The 15,972-nt window shown below is 35.4% G+C and overlaps 3 protein-coding genes and 1 non-coding gene across 4 annotated transcripts; 1 reads left to right on the forward strand and 3 right to left on the reverse strand.

The window, feature by feature from the left end:
• Nucleotides 1–38: 38 nt before the first annotated feature.
• hpr-17 (uncharacterized protein) lies at nt 39–3,622 on the reverse strand. The gene is made up of 7 exons (NM_064392.7): nt 3,520–3,622; nt 3,387–3,468; nt 2,986–3,335; nt 1,938–2,363; nt 635–821; nt 465–588; nt 39–408 (listed from the first exon to the last, which is right to left on the reverse strand). Exons 1-7 carry the CDS (start codon nt 3,607–3,609, stop codon nt 123–125), a joined length of 1,545 nt encoding a protein of 514 aa, NP_496793.1. The 5' UTR covers nt 3,610–3,622; the 3' UTR covers nt 39–122.
• Nucleotides 3,623–3,909: 287 nt separating this feature from the next.
• Nucleotides 3,910–7,002, forward strand: F32A11.1 (Mitochondrial import inner membrane translocase subunit Tim21). Its single transcript, NM_064393.8, has 6 exons — nt 3,910–4,039; nt 4,099–4,158; nt 4,220–4,495; nt 5,106–5,306; nt 5,354–5,470; nt 6,491–7,002. Exons 1-6 carry the CDS (start codon nt 3,914–3,916, stop codon nt 6,668–6,670), a joined length of 960 nt encoding a protein of 319 aa, NP_496794.1. The 5' UTR covers nt 3,910–3,913; the 3' UTR covers nt 6,671–7,002.
• moe-3 (CCCH-type zinc finger protein moe-3) lies at nt 6,990–12,308 on the reverse strand. Its single transcript, NM_064394.4, has 8 exons — nt 12,214–12,308; nt 10,575–10,796; nt 9,925–10,032; nt 9,456–9,599; nt 9,040–9,187; nt 8,568–8,757; nt 8,348–8,497; nt 6,990–7,369 (listed from the first exon to the last, which is right to left on the reverse strand). The coding sequence occupies exons 1-8, from the start codon at nt 12,228–12,230 to the stop codon at nt 7,245–7,247; spliced, it is 1,104 nt and encodes a 367-aa protein (NP_496795.1). The 5' UTR covers nt 12,231–12,308; the 3' UTR covers nt 6,990–7,244.
• A 2,113-nt stretch (nt 12,309–14,421) lies between these two features.
• Nucleotides 14,422–14,559, reverse strand: F32A11.8. The gene has a single exon (NR_051824.1). It is a non-coding gene; the product is annotated as an Unclassified non-coding RNA F32A11.8 (non-coding RNA).
• Between the last annotated feature and the right edge of the window lie 1,413 nt (nt 14,560–15,972).

A 15,972-nucleotide genomic window follows, 5' to 3' on the forward strand; every position in this document is an offset into this window, starting at 1 on the left:
AGAAGCCTGGGTTAGTGTGGTGTCACGCGTTTAAAAATATTAAAATCAGATTTATTGATATGACCGGAGAAACACGTAAAATTTAAAGAAATTATTTAAATAGTCAGTAATTTAAATTTAAATCAAAATTCTTCAAAAGAATCGTCACTGGACTCCTCGATTGTGAACTTTTCCTCTTCCTCTTCCAAATCCACCACTTCGATAATCTTTCCGGAAGGCTTCGGTGCCTTATGAAGGGGAAGACGGTGTTTTTTACGTCCTTTGTAGTCTAGGGCATACTGTTTCTCTAAATGCTCCTCGATTTTATCATTTCCCCATTGCCAGTTGATATCCATGGGTCTCGAGAGGAAATACTCGATTCTCTGCGGATCGATAATATCCTTGATGATTGTTATATACGGACATGTTCTGGAAATTTAATTTTTTGAATAAAAAATAATATTTTCCTGGGGGAAAAAGCTCACAGAGCAGCATAATCCTTGGCACCAATCATCGGAAGTCTTTGCAATTCCAATTTCGTTCGAGCCGTGTGTTTTTCCAGTGAGCTTCTTAACGGACGTCCGACTGCGAATAATGTTCCCGGGCGAGCTGGAAAATACGAAGAATTTTAGAATTTCAGGGCGAAATTCCCTACGTTCTTTGTAGTTATTCCACATCACCGAACGTGTAGCCATCTGTGCCACGTAATCTTCTGGCAGAGATTTTCGGGTCGTCCAGTCTCCGGTTAAAAAGTCACACATCGAAAAAGTCTCCGCGACGTAGCGATATTTGGATATATTCGAGCAGAAGATGGGCTCATTTTGAAATAGAAAGTCGAGAAGCTGAAATAAATTAAATTGATTTTTTGGAAAGAACGGTTTTGAATCTATAAACTCAAAATGTACAACGAATTTCGTAAATAACAAAACTGCTCTAAAAATAATATAAAAATCTTCAAAAATCCCCTAAAAAGCTCCAAAATTGCTTTAAAAGTCTTCCAAAATCTTTGAGAAATGCTTCAAATTTTCTTAAAAAATCCCTAAAAAGCTCTAAAATAGCTTAAAACTTCCTTCCCAAACCCGAAAAAAATCCAAAATGTTAGAAAATACTTTAAAATCTTTGAAATTGTTCAAAAATCCCTTAAAATGATCCAAAAATGTGCACTGATTTTTATCTAAAATCTCGAAATTTCCCCACTTTTCTGTGTCATATCTGTCCGAAATTGACTTTTTTTAAAAAGAATTATCATCCTTAATTGCATATTTTAGTTTTTTTTTTTTAATTTAATTTTGTTGATTAAGGTACATTTAAAGCTGATCGAAATAGGCTACCTATCGGCTTTAAATGTACCTTAACCGGCGAAATTAAATTAGATAAACTACTAAAATATGCAATAAAGGATGCCAAAAAAATCAACTTCGGACAGTTGCGACACAGAAAAGTGGACGAAATTCGAGATTTTAGCTAAAATCAGTGCACATTTTTGGATCATTTTAATGGATTTTTGAACAATTTCAAAGATTTTAAAGTATTTTCTAACATTTTGGATTTTTTTCGGGTTTGGGAAGGAAGTTTTAAGCAATTTTAGAGCTTTTTAGGGATTTTTTGAGAAGCATTTTTAGAGCATTTTTCAAAGATTTTGGAAGACTTTTAAAGCAATTTTGGAGCTTTTTAGGGGATTTTTGAGGATTTTTTTTTAATTTTTAGACCATTTTTGGGAAATTTTTTTTAGCTTTTCAGATTTTGGGAGTTTTAAAGCAATCAACAAAATATGCAATAAAGGATGATAATTCCGAAAAAGTCAATTTTCGAACGGGCTGCGACACAGAAAGTGGGCAAAATTCGAGAATTTAGCTAAAATACGTACAATTTTTCGAAATTTTAAAGATTTTTTGAGCAGTTTTGTTGCGAAATTCGTCCTTCTCCTCCATATATTAATTTTGTTTCAATTTATAAACCTTCTCAGAAGTCATACTCGACATTGTAATAATATCAGTCGGGTCATGCTCCAGCTCTGTTCTCACTAGCGGCTCCGGAATCGGTGCAGACTTCCGCCTTCGCTTCGAGAAACGACTCGGCTTCGGAACATTCGGATTGACACGTTTCGCGTATAAAATTCGCCCAATCATATGAAAAGCTTCTTCTCGATTCGCTTTCGATGCACATATCACACTATTTCCACTTCTTCTATCAGCATTCGGTCCAATCGAATTCATCTGTAACATATTCATAGCGATTCTCAAATCGCCTCCAGCTTCCTCTCCGATCACATTCAGCTTTGCATCGGATAGTGGGGAGCTCAGGCAGTTTGAAGCGCGGACGAGTGCTTTTTTCATGAAGGAGTCAGCAACTGGGTTGAATGTTACTGTATCTATTCCATTCATCTGAAAGAAAAAAAAAGGATTTTTTGCTTTAAATTGCTTTAAAACACGCCTATGGTGTCACAATGACCGAATATCATGATTAAAAAAAATTAAAAAATTGTTCTAGATTTTATATGATTTTTTGAAAATTGGAAAAATCTCAGTTTTCCCCTCATTCCTATTTGAATTTCCGCCAATTGGATTTGTTCGGTGGAGCGCGCTTGCATTATCTTAATTTCCTGATTTTCTTCATTTTACATATTTTTTATCGGAAAATGAAAGAAATAAACAAGAAAAATGCAAAATTTTTGTTAAAAAGTATTTGAAAATGCATAAAACTGTGAATTAGCATATATTTTATAGTTTTACGCATTTTCAATTACTTTTTAATAAACATTTTGCATTTATCCTGTTTATTTCTTTCAATTTCCAGTAAAAAAACATATAAAATGAATAAAATCAGTCAAATAATGAGAATAAATAAAATTAATTAATTAAAATAATGCAAGTGCGCTCCATCGAACGAGTTCAATTGGCGGCAATTCAAATAGGAATTAGGGGAAAACTGAGATTTTTCTAATTTTCCACAAATGGGCATGTTTTAAATCAAATTAATTTAATTTAATTTTCCTCAACTACTAACAATGTTAAAGTCCTTGGTAAACAATCGATCAGGGTTCAAATTCCAGCATGCAATACTATTCGTGAGGCAGAATATCACGGGATGCCAAATATGTTGCAGAACTTCTGACAAATCTTCTCGAAACTTCTCAGCATCACTATAAGCTTGATCAGGCAGCTCTGTGACGAGAAGAAGCCGCTTTTTCAAGCCACCACCCCGCAAGCTTCCATGTCTCCGCAACAAAAACCTCCGCAGCTGGGTGAAATCCGGCTTTTCACACTCGAAATCTTCATTGTGAAGATATTCTGGCGAATATTCGATGATTTCGATATTCTGCTCTGTGCACATCACTTCGACAGTCGTCGATTTGCCTGAAAATATTAAAAAAATTTTTTAAAAAATTTGTTTTAATTAATAATAACCCGAGCCAGCTGGTCCTGTGAGGTACATCACTCCTAGCTGCTTGTTTGACTCAGAAAATACATTTTTGAGCCAATGATCGACCTGAAAATACAATTGTTGCGACTTTTAAAGCTTAATTGAGACTAATCTCACCTCTGCAATCTTTTTATTGTGGATTTGGAGCTCATCTCGTCGCCGTGGAGCAAGCTCAATTGTGAGCAAATCGTGTTCAGCGGCTTTCATTGGAGAATTTCAACTGGAAAATCAATTTTTTTACAGAAATTAATGTGGAAAAGCCTTTTAAAAGGAGAGAAGAAACTAAATTCAAGTTTCCCGCAAGGACGAGAAACGCGCAAAGAAAGTTTGCTGGCGCAAATCTGTACGCTGACGCACTATCGGTGACCTGCACCGGACGGCTGTTTTTTTTTTGTTTTTTGAACTGTTTTTCTGGAGGCAAACATTGTTTTTTTTTGTTTTTTGATGCCTAAACTTTAAAAAATAGCCTTCTAGAATATTTTTTAATTAATTCTTAATCTTTTTCAGATAAATGGCGGACGCAGAAGCTGCTGCCACACACCCGGACCATGGGCAAGCTATTCCAACCGCCAAATCCATCCCAGACGGCGGAAAAGTTGTCGATCCGATCGACAGATACACGGCTCTAGCCGTACGGGTAAGAATTGGGAATTTAAAACATCAAAAAACATCACCAATTTTTAATTGCTTGTTTAGGGCGCAATCGTCGGTGTCGGTCTCGCCGGAGTCATCATCTATTTGAGAAACTCGAGATTGGTAAGAATTTCTCGCAAAAAAATATTTCTACTGAAAAATCATCGTCATCATAATGTTGCAGTTCCACAAATTCCAACATGTTAATCAAATTCCCAAGGATTTCATTCGAAAGGAGCTGGAATTAAAGGGACGAGTACGTGAGGTACTTCCAAGTGGAGAACTTCGTGTCGAACATGAGCCAATTATGAAGATTCCGTTCCTTCCAAAGCGAAAGAATGTCGATACGGGCCTTCTGAATCTGCGGCTGGCCGGTGTAGAGCTCTCTCAATCTGGACAGCAATTTTTGGCGAAGGATTTGAGGCTTACCAATAAACCCGTCACTTTTACCGTTATTAAGGTATGTAAAACATGCATATGGGGTCACAATGGCCGAATATCATGATAAAAAAATTCAGAAAAAATTTCTAGATTTTATATAATTTTTTTTTGAAAATTGAAAAAAAAATCCCAGTTTTCCCCTAATTCCTATTTGAATTACCGCTTGGAGCGCGCTTGCATTATTTTCACTAAATTATTTTATTTATTCTCATTATTCCTCTGATTTTCTTCATTTTCGGGGGGTTTTAATCGGAAAATGAAAGAAATAAACAAGAAAATTCACTGAAATTGCCTAAAACTGTGAAATTATGCGTTCCAACGACGACGAGCCTGAAATCAGTGTGTATTTTACAGTTTTAAGCAATTTCAGTGCTTTTTCTAGTTTATTTCGTTCATTTTCCGATAAAAAAACCCCAAAAACTGAAGAAAATCAGTGAAATAATGAGAATAAATTAAAAAAATAATGCAAGTTTCAAATAGGAATTTTTCAATTTTCAAAATCAAAAAATCATATAAAATCTAGAGAAAATTTTTTAAAATTTTTTTATAATGATATTCGGTCTTTGTGACCCCATAGGCGTGTCTTAAAGCAAATTCCCCACATTTTTTACCTAAAATCTTTAATTTAGGACGTAGAAGGAGCTCCGGACGCTGTAGACGCCGATGTTACCGTCAAAAGAACAGCATTTGGCCGTACTAATCTCAATCTGGAAGTTGTCCGCCGAGGCTATGCCCGTGTCCCAGCTCCGGATCAAGTTAAGCATTTGAAGTCGCTGCAGACGATTCCGGCTTACTCCAGGCTTATTAGTAGGCTTCTTATGAGTGAAAAGGTGCGGAATAATCGGATTGGAAAAAAATTATATAAATTAATTTGCAGGTTGCCGATCGTAGAGGAGTCGGAGTATGGGAGCGTGATACATGGGTGGAATCCGTGCAGTCGTACCCATCGCAAGTGACAGGAATTATTCGTTCAGCCGCTATTACCAAGGCTGTGGTATGTTTTTTATTGGAAAATTTACAAAAATAGTAATTTTTTTAATTGGAAAATTTCCAAAAAAAAATCCGCCGAATTTCTTTTCCAAAACTTTTTTTTTCGTTCAAAGTTTATGTTTAAGATAATTCCAATTAATTAATTCTCCTGTTTTAATCACATTGTTGTTTTCTTCAAAAGAAAAACTGAAAAATTACTTTTAAAAAATGAAAAAATGAGCTTGAAAAATCGTTCTCGTGTGCTGTATTCTTAGTTTTGACGAATTCTAAAAAAATATATTATCACCCAGACTTAAAATTTAATTCAAAATTTTAATTTTTGAGTCAGACACACTGTACCCGGTTTCGTAACGACAAATTCTTTTCAAATGCGAAAAGGCGAGCGCCTTTAAAGGTTACTGTAGTTTGAAACTCTTATTAGTCAAGCTTGAAATATAGTTTTTCTATTAAAAAAAATTATATATTTATTTAAAAGCTCAAATATAACAATAAAAACACAATAGATTTTGACAAAAATGATAAAAATCAAAAATCGAAGTTTTCCTCACGATTTGTTAAGATTTATTGTGTTCTTACCGTTATATTTGAGCTTTTAAATAAAAAAAATGAATATATTTTTTTAACAAAAAAAACTATAAAAAATCAACAAAAACTCAAAAATTGTTTTTTTTTTCAAAATTCTTGTTGATGCGGTTTTTTCATTGTTTTTCAAAAATTATTTTTAATTAAAAAACTCAAATATAACAAGAAAAAACATTAGGAGTTGACAAATCGTGGAAAAAACTATAAAAAGTCGATAAAAATTCTGCAACATTGAAATATTGAAACTACAGTACACTTTGAAGCGGCACACCTTTCCTCCGCGCTTCAAGAAAATATTTCGTGTCGAGACCGGATACCGTAATATTTTGCGCAGAAATAGCAGAATTTATAGCCCTAAATAATACTATTTCTTCAAAACCTTAAATTCGCACAAATTTCTGGATAAATTTTTGAATTCAAAAACAAAACAGTTTTTATTCAGGTTCTGCTCTACAACGTGACAAAAGACGTGATTCTCTACGGAGTGAAGTTGACTCAACAGACCTATTACGTAGTCTTGGCGATTGCTGCTCACATGCAAAATGGCTATCGACGATTCGCGTCAGGAGTGGACCGGCTCACGGACAAGTACAACAAGGTCCGCCAACGGATCGGAAAGTGAGCAGCTGTGCGGAGCATCTCGATCGAAAATACTCACTTATTCCTTCAAATTTTTTTTTTGCAAAAAGTCCCCGTTCAATTGTACATTTGCCTGTTTCAGAATTGTTCACACGACTTTCTAGATGCCTTTTCTTTTTGATTTTCGTAGTCAGTATGCATCAATTTCGTTTTTCCCGTCTCTTTTTTGCTCCATATTCCGGTTTTATTCCGTTTCTCCCTCCCAAAAAAAAAGAAAAGAACCAACCTCATCCAAAATTTTTAGAGAAAGAAGCTTAGGATTTTGCGCTTTTTGCAACGTGTATTATCCCTTGTGTGAAATAAAATTAAAACTTTATTTAGGGGGAGCAATAAAAATAATTAATATTAGGAGATAAAAAATTTTCAAAAAAAGAAGCGAAAAAAATATTAGTGAGATGTGTATCAGGTGGTCCCATTTTTATTATAAATTTAAAAATCTTTAAAAAAAAGGATTTAGGACCACTTGCTACTCAAATATTATTAGTAACTAATCGTTGAACAATACTCACAGACAAGGAAGACAAACAAATTTCAAATTAAAAAAAAACTGAAAAATGTCACCACAATTCAAGATGTTTAGCCATATCCTCTGCAAGATGGTCGAATCCTGGAATTGATGACATATTATCATCGTCTTGTTGGAAATTGGAAGGCACTGGAGGAAAGGCTGCTCTCCGTTTTGCTGAAAATTCGGAATTTTTTAATTTTAAATTGAAATTTGTGTTTTTTCCACGAAAAAAAAAACCATTATTGATCTTTCAAATTTGCGAGTGAAATATGACGCTTTGTGTCGGTGTTTGCACAGTATTCGGATTCTGTGGTTCACTGCACCTAGTACCTCGTATTTGACGCGCAAGTTTGAGAAATTCAAGCTCACAAGTTTTTTCAAGAAAAATTACAAATTTCACACAAAAATGGGGGAATAATTTATTACGGGAACACAGAATTCGGAGAATGCGTATTGCACAACATATTTGACGCGCAAAATATCTCGCAGCGAAAACTACAGTAATCCTTTAAATGACTACTGTAGCGCTCGATTTTCGAAATGAATTTCTTTTCAAAAATCTAGAGCCCTGCACAGCCTCCTGGAAATGACCCAACAAGGGGGCTTGCGCGTTTCTCGTGAGCGTGGGAAAATTTTACCGTTGAAAAGTGATTTCCTTCAGTTTTCACGGGTTTAAAATCGATTTCAAACTTTTTAATTACGTATCAATTGTAAAGCTAATTAAGGGCAAGGTGGAAAAAAAAAGATTTTTGATTTTGGTTCAAAAATAAAAGCGCTGATATAAAAAGAAAAAACCGCTAAAAATTGAGTTTTTCTCATATTTCGTATATTTTTCATCATTTTTCTAGTGGAATTTGATGTTCATTTGAAAAGTAATCTTCCACCAAAGCTTATGTTATGAAAAATATGAAGAAAAACAGTAAATTGAACGTTTTCGGAAATTTCTCAATTTTGCACGCGATGCACGAGAAGTGCGCCAACAAACCAAAATTTCCACTGGAGGAGACTGTGCCCTGTAAATCGACACAAGCGCTGCAGTAGTCATTTAGAGAATTACTGTAGTTTTCGCTACGAGATACTTTGCGCGTCAAATATGTTGCGCAATACGCATTCTCAGAATTTTGTGTTCCCGTAATATCCCATAAATCTAACCTGTCACAAAATGTGGTTGAATTCCCGTGGAGCCGTTGGGAAATGGCGTCTCAAATGGGCTCATCAAATTATTATTATTGATTGAAGACATTTCGGGTGGCAAGAAAAAGGACGAAGATTCCAACGGCCAGCTAGGGTGAGGACGCGTGGCTGAAAAAAAAATTTCAAGGAATTTATTGAAACTTGTTTTTTTTCTAAAAAATTATTTTAAAAAACTCACTTTCACAATTCATCTGAGCCATTGGAGAACGCATATGACTGGAGTCAGAACTCGATTTCATCGGTGAAGATTGCATTTCTAGACCGCCCATCGGTGGCGGCTGTTGATTATACGAGTTTCTCGTATTTCCTGTCATAATCTGTGATTCCACGTGATCCCGTAAATCTGCGAGTGCGTGGCGCTGCGAGACCTGAAAATTGGAGTTTTTGAATAATTACAGGAATTTGCGATTTTTGCGGCATAGGTACGGTACTTGGTCTCGACGCGAAATATTTTTGTTGGTGAAGCAAATATACAATAAGGTGTGCGCCTTTAAAGAATAGTGTAGTTTCAAAATCTAGTAAAAATTGTCGTGTCGAGACCGGGTACCGCAATTTTGGGCAAAAAATCCAAAATTTCTAGTCTAGATAATACATTTTAGTTTCAAAAGATAGCCGACTTGAATTTTCTAGGCCACCTCTCCATCACTAACCTCATAAAGCTTATCAGCTCTGATATATGCATTTGGCTGATTATCGGGATGAATAAAAAGACACCGTTTGCCATAGGGGCATAGTCCAGTGGTAGTGTACTTGTCACAAAGTTTCGTCTTGTACTTGTTGTTTTGTCGTGATTCCAGTCTGAAAATATTCAGGGTTTTTGCGCGTCAAATTTCAGGCAAAGCGGCAAATTGCAGGAGTTGAAATTTCCGGCAAATCGGTAAACTGCCGGAATTGAAATTTCCGGCAAATCGGCAAATTGCCGGAATAGAAATTCCGGCAAATCGATAAAATTCCGGAATTGAATTTTTCCGAAAATCGGCAAATTGCCGGAATTGAAATTTCCGGCAAATCGGCAAATTGTCCACCCCTGCGCCAAAAGTTATGCGCAAAAATTTTGAAAACTCACTTCGCCGGGCGCAGCTCTTCCTCTCCATGTGCAAATCGGCAATTTTCAGCAAAAGTGCATGTTTTCGACTCGAGCCATGCCTGACAAATGACCGTCTTGTAAGATTCGGGCTTTTGCATCCGCCGTTCGCCGCGAGGGGGGCGTCTGGAAAATGTAATTATTAGGAGAAACTCTAAAAATGGTTTTTTTTTGTGGAAATTTTCCACTACTTTGACACCTTACATCTTAGTTATTTTAAGCGCTATGAAAGCATTTTCAACTACAAAAATATTTATCACATTATCAGCTACATTAGTGCAGTTAAAAACTTTTTGATATCACAAAAAATAGTTTAGATACATGCGTTGAAACTTGGTACGTTATCTTTGAATTTTTTCAATGGTTTTTGATTTGGTTTTTTCACATTTTTTCCAAATCAAAAAGATTTTGAATTTCTTTTGGTTTAACAATTTGAATAATTAAAACTCACTGTGGAAACCCGTGATGTGGTGATATCGAATTCGCTACAAATGGCTGATCGACTGGATTTGAGGAGTATCTGAGTGCTCGCATCTGGTTCGTCTGGATTTGCTTGTTTCTGAAAAACAGTGTTTGGTGTTTAGGTTTCAAACATAGCTTCTTGCCCAAATTTGGCACAAAAAAGTTAACTTGGGCAACAGTTGGGCAAGACATTTAGGCCCAAAGTTTAACCGAAATTTGGCCCAATTCTGCTTTCGGCAATTTCGGCAACTGCCAAATTTGCCGATTGCAGAAAACTCCCGAAACCGGCAATCGTCAGAATTGCCGGTTTTCGGAAATCAGAACTGCCGGACCTTAAACATGCACTTTAATGAACTTTTTTTTTTTCAAGCTCAAAGTAATGTAATTTTTGAACCGGCTATTGTCAAAATTGCCAATTGCCGAAAATATCCAAAACCTGCAGTTTCCGATTGCCGAGAATTTCTAAAACTGGCAAATGCAGAAATTGCCAATATTGCCGATAATTTCTAAAACCGGCAATTGCACAGAATTGCCAAATGCCGAAAATTTCCAAAACCGGCAATTGCCGAAATTCCAAGTTAATTTTTTCGGGCAAAACTTGCGCAAGAAACTGGAGCCAAGCAACAAAATAAAACTAACTCTGCAATTTCCTTTCTCAATTGCTCATTCACCGCAATCAGGTTAGCAGTTTCAAAAAGCAACGAGTTCAACTGAGTAGTAGGACTCGGTGGCCCACTCTGCGATGATGATCCTTGACTATGACTAGGTGATGAAGCATGAACTCCCGATGAGAATACACCACTGTCAGCTGAACCAGTTGACATGGACGATGGTGGACGCTTGTCAGACTTTTCGAGATCTCTGGAAAATAAATAAGTTGTGGGTATGAAATAATCCAAAAAAGTTGGGATGGGGAGGGGAGGAAGTATCATTATTGCCAGTTTTTGGCGTTGTCACTGTTCTGTCCACTATATCTCGGCTGATAAAACCGTTCGAGTGATAACGAACAGGATATTTATTTATCTCTTCTGTTCACAAATAGTGCACTTAATCTCACTAGTTAGACTTATCAAGCTTTTTCAAAATTACAGCTTTAGCTGTAAAAAATGTGACACGTAAAATATAGTGCATCAATAATTTCAATTAAACCTTTTAACAAATTGCACAAAAACTGATTTAATATCAATTATGAAAATTTTATTTAAAATTTTGCTTTGACTTTTAAAATTAAAAATTTCTAAAAATTGCACATTTTCAAATTGCTCCAGCTTACACTTTTGAAGGGAATTTTTTGTGGTAATAAAATTATTAATTAGATATACATATTCTTGACAAGAATATATAGCCATGTCACAATGGAACACCAACTGAATAAGTTATGAACTTTTTTAAAACTTTTTTTTAATAAATGGAGGTTTCAACTAAACTTTTAAGGAAGCTTTAATATATATTTTAAAGTGTTTTCAGCAAGGATAATATTCAGAACAAATATTTTTGAAAGCTTTACGCGTTTGGAATTAAACAAAAAAAAACAAAGTCAAATTTTCTGTGTAGGCACAAAATCATACACTTTTTAATCAAGTTTTTAAGCATTTTTTTAGAACTTCAGATTTTCTGTCCCTATGCACTATGCATATAGGCATGTAGGCACAAAAAACCTACGTGCCTACTTCCCTACCTATTAACTAGACAAATTCTTCATCTATTTCTTATGTTTTCATATTTCTTTAATAATTAGTCGATATATATGTACAGAGGCGGCCAATTGCCGTTCGGCAATTTTTTTGTCGGCACATTTTTTTTGACGGAGATTTTCAATTCCGGTAATTTGCCGGTTTGTCGCTTGCCGGATATCAGATTTGCCGAAAATGTTTAAAGGGATTTTTTTATAAGACGAAAACACTTAAAACCTTGATTTTTTGATGCGTGCAATTTTGTCTATTAAAATTGAAATTCCGAAATTTCCAACAAAAAAACCGTGCAAAACCACAATTTGCCGGAAATTTTCGACAATTGCCGATTTGCCGGAATTTTTCATTTCCGGCAGAAATGTTTATTATTTCCGCGATTTTCTTTAGATATTTTCATAGAATTTGCTTACTTTTTAAAATAGTCGTAGTATTTTGCCGATTAAAATTTAAATTCTAAAATTTCCAAAAAGCTTTCAAAGCCGTTTTTCCGGCAAATTCGGCAAATTCAGCAATTCGCCGGTTTGCCGATTTGCCGGAAATTTGTATTTTAGCCTCGAAAATTCTAAAAGTATCGTCAAAAATCTCACCCTTTCACCTTGCTCATCGTGCGCCTTCCCTGACTTGATTAAATATGTAAAAAATCTGAAAAACGGGATGAATGTGTCGCGGTCAGCCAATACCCCTGAAAACTGTGAAATTCGTGAAAAACACGGCGGGCACAAAAATTTCAGGGTCAGTTGCGGATAAACGAGAATGAGAGAACAGTGAAAATGAGAGAAGATTAAACATAACTATGACACACAAAATATTTGATATTTGAAGAGGTTATGTACTTAGAGGGGAAGTTGAAATGAACTGAAATTTGAAAGTAAAAAACACGGTCTGAAAATAAGGCGAGAGATCGAGAGACGCAGAGAAGCGAAGAACCGGTCTCGAGAAATGACAATTCATGTGATGGTGATAAGAACAAAAAAGAATTGTGAGCAGTCTATTACACAAGATACGAGGGGTTCGACATGGACTTAACAGCTGATTTTTATTCATGTGTCCGCTAGTTCGGAGGGGGCATGTGATTGCGATCAGTTGATTGGAGATCATTGGATCAGGGGGTATATCAGTTAAAAGTAATAGAACAGGGAGAAACATGATTTTAAAATCCAGTATTTTCAAAATTCTGCGATGCTCCCTACAAAAACCCCAGTTGAAAGAACTTTAAGATGTTTAGGAGCCCTATAAAATATAAAATTACCCAGTTGCGGAGTTTTCTGCTTTTTGACACAAAAATAAATGCGATAGAATCAGGGCTGGGCGGCAATTGCGGTTCGGCAAATTGATTTGTCGACAAATTCGACAAATCGGCAAATTGCCGGTTTGCCGATTTACCGGAAATTTTCATTTTCGGCAAATTGCCGATTTGCCGTTTGCCGGATATCAGATTTGCCGGAAATGTCTAGAGGGATTATTTACAGGACGTAAACACTTAAAACTGTGCCATTTTGAATTTTTCCCGTTTTTTCTAGTTATTTTAACAGAATTTGCTTACTTATTGAAATAAATGTAGGAATATTCATAGGATGTGCTTAATTCGGCTGTCTGAAATTGAAGTTCTGAAATTTCCAAAAAAAAAAGGGCAAAAAATTTTTGGCAAATTCTGCAAATCGTCAATTTGCCGGTTTGCCGGAAATTTCCAATTTCGGCAATTTGCCGGTTTGCCGATTTGCCGGATCGTTTGCTGCCCACCCCTGGTACGGATTACGAAACAACTTGAAATTTGCAGTTACCGCACCTACAAGTGATTCGAAATTGTCTTGCCTGTTTTTGACACTATTTAAAACTCAGAAGCTTCAATTTTTTGGAAAATTTTGCAAACACATAAAATATCGAATAATTGTTCAAAATACATATCAGAATACTTGCGGGTACTGTGGCTGTGGTCGTGTAAAATATGCATTGTCTCTACAAAAATTTTTTGATGTTTTTGTGTCCAAAAATTCTAAAAAATGAGCTAGCGTGGCATTTTCTCCCAATATTTGTCATTAAAATTGAAAAAAAAATACATATAACTATATTTGCTTTGTCAGACATTAACTTGTATTTTAAATATTTAAAACAACTGAATCCAGATTGAAAACATGCACCAAAATTGTCGGTAAGTTGAAAATTGTCGGAATAAAATTCGACGAACATTTTTGAGAATTTTCAGTTTCTCCAAATCAAGTGAAAACTATATTTTTGCCTACCTCAAACCTACGCCTTATAAGACACAAGTTTTGAAGGTTTTGATCCAAACTAAAAACTATGGATCAGCTGTTCCTGAGCTCAAATTTGAAGCTAGAGCCTAAAAAGACACAATTGATTTGCAATGTAGGAACGCTTGGCACAAATTTAAATATTAGATGAAGCTCAGAAAAATGTGATTCTAAATTGTTAAGGGAAAATGAAGAAGCCAAACTGGAAGATTAGGCAATCGAAGGGGAAATGATTGAGAGAAAACTTGGAAGGGCGGGTAAGAACGGGCAGTTTGGAACTGCTTTTCTATTCCGATTGCGTAACAAATGGAACAGAAAAAGACAGAGAAAGAAAGAGAGAGAGGTAACATGTTTGCTGAGTGACCGAAAACGAAAGGATTCAGAGATGAAGACGCTAGCGAAAGGTGTGAGTGTAACATGCGTTTCCATTTCTTTCAGAAATCCACTGTAATGAGTGAAAAGATGGTGATGCGCAAAAGTGAGTATTAGAGGGGCAAGCGAAAAGATATACACACACACACGCATTATAAAAAGTGAAAAATTAAAGCAAAAAGGGCAAAAAAGGAGGCCCGTGTGGAACCGGACTAAATGAAAAGGTTTTGCCGAAAGAAGAAGAAGCAATGCCAGACTATTGCATCAATGCGATTAGGATCAATTGGCAATACAACAAACACGAAACGGCATCGACTTGCCCCTCTCTGGATCAAGATGGAGAAGATGCGAATGAAAAAAAAGAGAAGTGATGGCATGAATATGTAACGCTTTTTTTAAATTGGTTCAAAAAATTGTCCGTTTTTGGAACTTGGAAGGGAGTGCTGGCATGGCAGATTTTCAGCTTTCGATTTATTTTTTTTTTAATTTCTCAGTCGGCATGATTTCTAGTGAGTTCCAGAAAATTCGGGTAGCAACAAAAAAATTTATTTAAAAGTTTTTTGACCAAGTATAACATTTTTTATCAAATTTTGTTGTTTTTTTCCGCCAATATACATATGATGCATTCAACGGGTGTGCGGCAAATTGGGAAAATTTGCCAAACTCAGCAAACGGCAAATTTTGCAAATTTGGCGAAATTGCTATTCGTCATACTCGGTAAATCGCAATATTTTTTTTGAGCTCAAAAAGTGCCAAAGTTCGGAAAAACTAAGCAAACGATTTTTTCGGGCATATTGCCGATGTGACATTTCCGGCAGATAAGCAAATTGCCGGAATTCAAAATTTCTGGCAAATCGGCAAACAGGCGAATTGCTGGATTTAACGATTTCTGGCAAATCGGCAAACCGGCGAGTTGCGAAAAATGATCGGCAAATTGTAGTTTTGCACTTTTTTAATTCAAAATTTCAATTGGCAAAATTGTACGCATCCTATGGATGTTCGTACATCTATTTTGAAAAATAAACAAAATCCATGAAAATATTTAAAGAAAACGGGAAAAAATTTTCAAAAAAGCACAGTTTTAAGTGTTTCCGTCTCATAGAAAAATCCCTCTAAACATTTCCGGAAAATCTGATATCTGGCAAAAGGCAAACCGGCAACTTGCCGGAATTGAAAATCTCCGTCAAAATCGGCAAACCGGCAAGTTTCCGCATTTGTCGACAAAAAAATTAGCCCAACCTTTTCATTCAGACTAACTCAAATTGTTTGATAACGTTCCTCCGCTTGAACCAACGAGAAAAAGCGGAATTTATCAGACGAAAAAGAAACATTTTCAGAAAACTAGTAGAAAAATTGAAAAGTTCCCCAGCTCAGTTCCAACATTTTGGAATCTTTTTCATTTCGCAATAAAAAATTTGGAAAGACAGATCAAATTTAATAACAAAAAAATTGTTTCAAAACTTTTAAACCTGGAAAAAAAACCTTAAAAGTCAAACATACTTTACATATCAATGGAAAAGCCAAAAAAAAACGAATCTTTTGTCAGTTCGCAATTTTTTGATATAACCGACGATAAGAAATTTAAAAAACTTGGCTAAGAAAATATAATTAAAGCAAAATTTATAAAAAAAACTCGAATTAAAGACACAACTATTACCTATTGTAGGCAGAAAATTAAACTCTAATAAACGCAAGAAAATGACCAATGAGCCTGACCAACAATAT

The sequence above is a fragment of the Caenorhabditis elegans genome, chromosome II (assembly GCF_000002985.6).
Source record: "Caenorhabditis elegans chromosome II".
Taxonomy (NCBI): Eukaryota; Metazoa; Nematoda; class Chromadorea; order Rhabditida; family Rhabditidae; genus Caenorhabditis; species Caenorhabditis elegans.

Coding starts and splice junctions, on each gene's coding strand:
- hpr-17 (NM_064392.7), bottom strand. CDS start 3,609: ATGAAAGCCGCTGAACACGATTTGCTCACAATTGAGCTTGCTCCACGG. Junction 3,469..3,519: donor ACAATAAAAAGATTGCAGAG/GTGAGATTAGTC, acceptor TTGTATTTTCAG/GTCGATCATTGGCTCAAAAA. Junction 409..464: donor GCCAAGGATTATGCTGCTCT/GTGAGCTTTTTC, acceptor TTAAATTTCCAG/AACATGTCCGTATATAACAA.
- F32A11.1 (NM_064393.8), top strand. CDS start 3,914: ATGGCGGACGCAGAAGCTGCTGCCACACACCCGGACCATGGGCAAGCT. Junction 4,040..4,098: donor ACACGGCTCTAGCCGTACGG/GTAAGAATTGGG, acceptor TTGCTTGTTTAG/GGCGCAATCGTCGGTGTCGG. Junction 4,159..4,219: donor ATTTGAGAAACTCGAGATTG/GTAAGAATTTCT, acceptor ATAATGTTGCAG/TTCCACAAATTCCAACATGT.
- moe-3 (NM_064394.4), bottom strand. Junction 8,498..8,567: donor GGCTCAGATGAATTGTGAAA/GTGAGTTTTTTA, acceptor TTTTTTTTTCAG/CCACGCGTCCTCACCCTAGC. Junction 7,370..8,347: donor TCAACCACATTTTGTGACAG/GTTAGATTTATG, acceptor CCGAATTTTCAG/CAAAACGGAGAGCAGCCTTT.